This window comes from Ipomoea triloba, chromosome 10 (genome assembly GCF_003576645.1).
Source record: "Ipomoea triloba cultivar NCNSP0323 chromosome 10, ASM357664v1".
NCBI classification, from domain to species: domain Eukaryota; kingdom Viridiplantae; phylum Streptophyta; class Magnoliopsida; order Solanales; family Convolvulaceae; genus Ipomoea; species Ipomoea triloba.
The window spans coordinates 25,376,041-25,382,040 of NC_044925.1; the positions used below are offsets into that span (position 1 = coordinate 25,376,041).

Sequence of the window (6,000 nt, forward strand, 5' to 3'; positions counted from 1 at the left end):
ATAAGTGAGAACATGTGGACAAATTCAAACCTGATGGATGAAAAATCAAGTAAAAAATGAGTGGGTCATTTTCATAAATATTACAAATTTTTAAAATGAGCGGATCTTTTTCATAAATATTACAAAGTTTTGTTTATTTTGAACCGTTACATCTACTAGATCAGTGGCTTGGATATATATATATATATATATATATATATATATATATATATATATATATATATATATATATATATATATATATATATATATATNTATATATATATATATATATATATATAAGGATTCAGGGGTATAGCTTCCCATAATGCGGTTGTGCGATTGCGCATTTTAAGTATTAAAATGACGCACCTTAAGTACACAAACCACGCATCTTAATCCAAGAACACAAAGCAAACGCCTAAAGTTTTTAAGTGGTGCACCTTCGGTACATAAATTAAGCTCACAAACAAAAGGCCTTTAAGTACACAGACCACGCACCTTAAGCTAAGAACACAAACCACACACCTAAAATTTTTAAATAGTGCACCTTCAGTATATAAACTACGCACCTTAGGCACATAAACAAAGCACTTTAATTAAGAACACAAACCACGCACCTAAAGTAAGTTTTAAAATTGTGAACCTTAAGTTTCAACACTGACGCACCATAAACATACAAATCACGCATCCAAAGTTTTAGGTTGACACAACTTAAGTTTCATCAGTGATGCACCTTTAACACACAAATCACACACCTTAACACCTTAAAGAAAGAAAAATCAGGCGCATCAAATGAAAGGAGTTTCAGGTTGACATGCTCGATCAATCTGTCTATTTCGGTTTATAGGATTGCCCATTAATCTCTTTGTTGAAACGGTCAATTTAGGTAATTATATAATAGATGAAATATTCTTCCACAATCTCGTTGCCGGCCATTTTTTTTATAACGAGGTTTGAAGATTTCGTTAGGTTTTAAATGCATGGCATAAAATTAGAGTCGGCTACTTCTGGCATGATCAGCTCTACTAATTATAGAGAAAATTTGTCAAAAGAAATCAAAGTTCAAGTTTCACAAGCGACAGTGTGGACTATTTAGTCATCATTACCTTGGGTAAAAAAAAAAAAAAAAAAAAAAAACCTAGAAATATAATCCAACAAGTTGGGACTAATCCTATATTTGCTTCACATATTGCAGTCGACATCCTATATTGTATATTTGTATGTACGTAAAATAGGAAGCAAAAACGTTGGAATATAAATAATACGGCGTAATAAGATGTGGGAACAAAAATCTCAATAAAAGAGAAACCGGCGCGCCAATACACAAGGATCCAATAATCTTAAACTTGGTCTGACAAACAAGCTATAATTAATATGAAGGTAATTTCAGCATAATCCAATGCCAACTTTTAGCAACAACGGTGACAGTTGTTATGTTGGTCCCAACAATATAGAGATTGCAGTTTAAATACCGAAGTAAATTAAACCTATTAAATTGTCATCTTATTATGCCAGACGACCAAGTCGTATCAGACAACCTCAGCTCAAATAAGAATAAATCAATTAAAACAAGGCAACTCCTACCTGTCAAGTTTATCAAATTATTGACTTCATAACCATACAGTTACAAGTTCGATCACAGTAAAAATGGTCTGAGCGGATGAGCTATGACTCTATGAGTAACTTAAATTGTTTTATATCCTTAGCTTGTGGTTCCTTATTGGCTAGATCACAAGGCTGAGGTTTACCGGTCTATTCTTAGATAATAATTGCTGTTTCACGCTTAATTAAAATCAATCATTATATTAAAGATAGATGTACTAGACATTTTGCATTATAAATACTAGACGTTTGTACAGCGAAGAGCACCACAACTCATCACTCTTCTTCTTAGCAATTTTGCTCATTGCTCACATTTCTGAATTGGGTTTGAAGCAATGGAAAACCATGAGGGAAAACTTGGGAGGTTTTCTAGCTGCAGAGGTGTAGCTTTCGAGATTAAACCTCATGCAGACCCCTTTGCCATCCCTACGGCCGCCATGGACAGCGGCCGGAGCAGCAAACGCTCTTGGTTTCCATGGGGAAGCCTTTCCAAGAGAATAGTCCCTAATTATGGAGATCTGATGCAGAGATCCACGAGCCACGCTAGCAGCCATTTCTGCGACCTTGAGCTTGAAGACGACGACGACGATGACGCCGCCACTTTGCCCGACATTGAAGAAGGCCGTGAGTACGAGAAAGCGGACCCCGTTCCCCTCCCGCTTGCACTCCCTCCGGCGAAAAGTAAACGAGAAAAGCCAAAACCGCCGCCGTCGTCGAGATTATCGGTGATACTTCTTGATCAAGGCTTGTTCACTGTTTATAAACGTCTCTTTGTAGTCTCCTTGGCGGTGAACATCACGCTCTTGATTTTCGCCGCCACCGGAAACTTCGGGTACGCGCGGCAAAGACCCGCGTTGTTCTCAATCGGGAACATCCTAGCATTAACGTTGTGCAGAAGCGAAGCGGTCCTACGTGTCGTTTTCTGGCTCGCTGTGAACTGCTTGGGATGGTCGTGGGTCCCTCTCCGCCTCAAAACGATGACCACCTCACTCCTACAATCCCTCGGCGGAATTCACAGCAGTTGCGGCATTTCCGCCGTGGCCTGGCTTATTTACGCGTTAGTCCTTACGCTGAAAGACAGAGAAAACACTTCCCCGGAAATTATCGCCGTCGCCTCCGCCATTCTCTCCTTACTCGTCCTGTCTTGCATGGCGGCGTTCCCCCTAGTCCGCCACCTCCACCACAATATTTTCGAGAGGACCCACCGCTTCACCGGATGGTCGGCGTTAGGTCTTCTCTGGGCTTTCATCATCTTAACAATCTCGTATGATCCTACGACAGAATCATACAGTAACGATATCGGTTCCAGGCTGGTCAAACAACAAGAATTCTGGCTCACACTGGCCATAACAATCTTAATTATCCTTCCATGGATAACAGTGAGACGCGTCCCCGTTAGGATATCCTCCCCTTCCGGTCATGCATCGATCATAAAGTTCGCCGGAGGGATCAAAGCGGGAATTCTAGGAAGAATCAGCCCGTCGCCGTTCTCCGAATGGCACGCATTCGGCATAATTTCCAACGGGAAAGACGAGCACATGATGTTAGCCGGCGCCGTCGGGGATTTCACGAAATCCCTAGTCGCAAACCCTCCATCCCACCTTTGGGTCCGGCAGGTGCACTTCGCCGGACTTCCTTACCTAACAAACATGTACAACAGAATTCTGTTAGTGGCGACCGGTTCCGGAATTTGCGTGTTCTTGTCGTTCCTATTACAGCCCTGCTCCGCCGAGGTCTGCTTGCTCTGGGTGACTAAGGGAGTCGAGCAGAATTTCGGGGAAGAGATCAAAAGAATGCTGAGTGGGCACCCAAAGGAGAAGGTGATCATTCACGACACCGCGGTGCTGGGGCGGCCGAATGTGTCTCAGATGAGCGTCGATACGGCCAAAAGATGGGGAGCGGAGGTGGTGATAGTCACCAGCAACCCCGAAGGGAGTAGGGATGTGGTGGATGCCTGTAAGGCCTCGGGCATTGCTGCATTTGGTCCTATTTGGGATTCTTAATTCCTGAAAATTTCGGGATAACAATTAATTTGTTATATATATATATAATATGCTTGCAAGCAGTTCTACATAATTGTACTTGTAATTTATTTGGTTTAATTTTTTTCTTGTTCCTGTGTGCAATAAGGAATGTATGCTTACTTTCATGGAATTGGATTTCCTGATTTAACTTCCTAATTATTTTAGCAGTTTTACTTATCTTATGGACATGAATATTATTTAATTAAAGTACATGTAAGAAGATTTGGTGACGACTTATTGACAACTAAGTTAAATGCTGCTGAGTGCTGACTAATGACTACGATTTGAAAATGTCAAATTAGTGGTGGTATATATATATAGAATTGTGTTCGCGTACAGTAGGCCTTCTTAGGTGCGGTTGTGCGGTTAAATCTGAGCCATTGATATTACTTAAATCAACGTTTAGAATTAACACCGATTAAAAAATGGACGGTGACAATTTGGTCTTTTTGCATTTAGGTCAAATTTAAGGTGCATGGTTTTCCTTTTTAAGGTGCATGATTTGTATGCTTAAGGTGCGTCAGTTGTTGAAACTTAAGGTGTGTCATTTCAAAACTTTAGGTGCGTGGTTTGTGTTTTAAGGTGCTTTGATTGTGTGTTTAAGGTAGGTACGTGATTTGTATACTTAAATGCAACATTTTAATGATTAATGTGCATCTTTTTTTGTTAATCGCACAACCGCATGAAAAACTATATCCACACCTGAAGTCATATATATATATATATATATATATATATATATATATATATATATATATAATATTATCCTTTCAGGTGTGTAGAAGTGAAGTCCCGCTTATCCTATATATATACGTGTTACTTACTTATGTAAGTCAACTTTTGCTTACATAATACCTAGACATTTTTACTGCCCATTATATTGGACGAAGTCAATTGTCACAAAAATAATGTTGCCACTCTCTTGTAACAGCATATTGGTCGTTTTTATTTTAGTCAATCAACTATAACTCTATGAATAATTAATGTTGATTTACCTCATTGTGTTCCATTATAGATTAGGGTCATAAGGTAAATTATGGAGCAACAATCTTCAGGTCTGTTGTCCTATCCAATTGAAGTGCCTAACATTCAGCGAGGGGATTAGTCACCGTGTCCGACGGTGGTAACCCTCGACTACACCAAAAAAAAAAAAAAAAAGGGTCATAAGGTATGTTTCAACCCATGCACACCTTTAAATAATGGTTATCAACTTTTTTTGTAAATAAAAAACAAAAAACAAAAAACAAAAAAACAAAACAAAACAAAACACAATATAATAAAACGTACTGGCTGTTGGCGGTTACTCACATTAATTGACTTCTTCATATGGTACAAATTAAACTTTGATTACATTGCCATAAAGTTAACACGTTACTGGCGTCATGGATAGAGACTTAGGAGTTGAGAATTGATGCTTCAATTTAATATATTCGTCACAGTGCAAGCACTTGAAAGTCACAAATAAAAGCTTAATTGATGGTGTTGATACTTTGTCACAAACAATTGAAGTGTTAATTTTAGGATTCATCTCTTGACTATTAATTTTTATTCTGGTTTTCAATTAGACCATAAATGGTTTATTGATATATTATTGACATTTATCAATTTTCATCTTGACTTTCTATTTTATCATAAATGGTTCCTTAAGTATTAATTTTGTTTCAAATTTGGTCGTCCAGTTAAATATTAATTTAGTAAACATTAAATTTAAGTGTAATAATATAAAAAATTTGGTTATTCACATACATTTTCATGATGAACCCAATATGTCAAGTTTAATGAATTGAATTTTCTCATCTCAACAACAAGCCAATATATACATTAGTATCCTTAAATTTGATGTATTGTTTATTAAATCGATATTTAATTGGATGATCAAATAAAATTTGATACAAAATCAATAGTCAAAAAATATTTATGGTCAAATTAAAAGTCGATGATGAATATTGATAAATGTCAATAGTCAATTGACCATTTATGTTGTCCAATTAAAAATCAAAGATAAAAATTGATAAATAGTCAATAGAGCATCCCTTAAATTAACTTAACAATTGAATGTCATCAAAAATAAAATATTGAATGCTATTAAAACAAATTGCTTTTCAAAAAAAAAAATCGTCAATGATAATTCAGATCAATTTACCGAGAACTTTTTACTTATTTTGTTGGTGTTAATTCATCTAGAGACCAAATACAACCATCTAAATGTTCGATAAATTTTTCTTTCGACAATGAATAAAAGGTATATTTTAATATATTAAAGGTACTATACGTTATTCACGTATTGAATTTTTATTGTTTAATAATATATAAAATAATATATATTTAATATTTTTTTGGTGATAATATACATTTAATATTTAAGTAATATATCTTTAATATATTAAAAATG

At 36.3% G+C, this 6,000-nt stretch overlaps 1 protein-coding gene across 1 annotated transcript; it reads left to right on the plus strand.

The window, feature by feature from the left end:
• Nucleotides 1–1,872: 1,872 nt before the first annotated feature.
• LOC116033538 (adenylate-forming reductase 03009-like) lies at nucleotides 1,873–3,764 on the plus strand. Its single transcript, XM_031276287.1, has one exon. The coding sequence runs from the start codon at nucleotides 1,920–1,922 to the stop codon at nucleotides 3,585–3,587; it is 1,668 nt and encodes a 555-aa protein (XP_031132147.1). The 5' UTR covers nucleotides 1,873–1,919; the 3' UTR covers nucleotides 3,588–3,764.
• The last annotated feature ends 2,236 nt before the right edge of the window (nucleotides 3,765–6,000 follow it).

What these genes read in the sequence shown, in the direction of transcription:
- LOC116033538 (XM_031276287.1), top strand. Translation starts at nt 1,920, where the DNA reads ATGGAAAACCATGAGGGAAAACTTGGGAGGTTTTCTAGCTGCAGAGGT.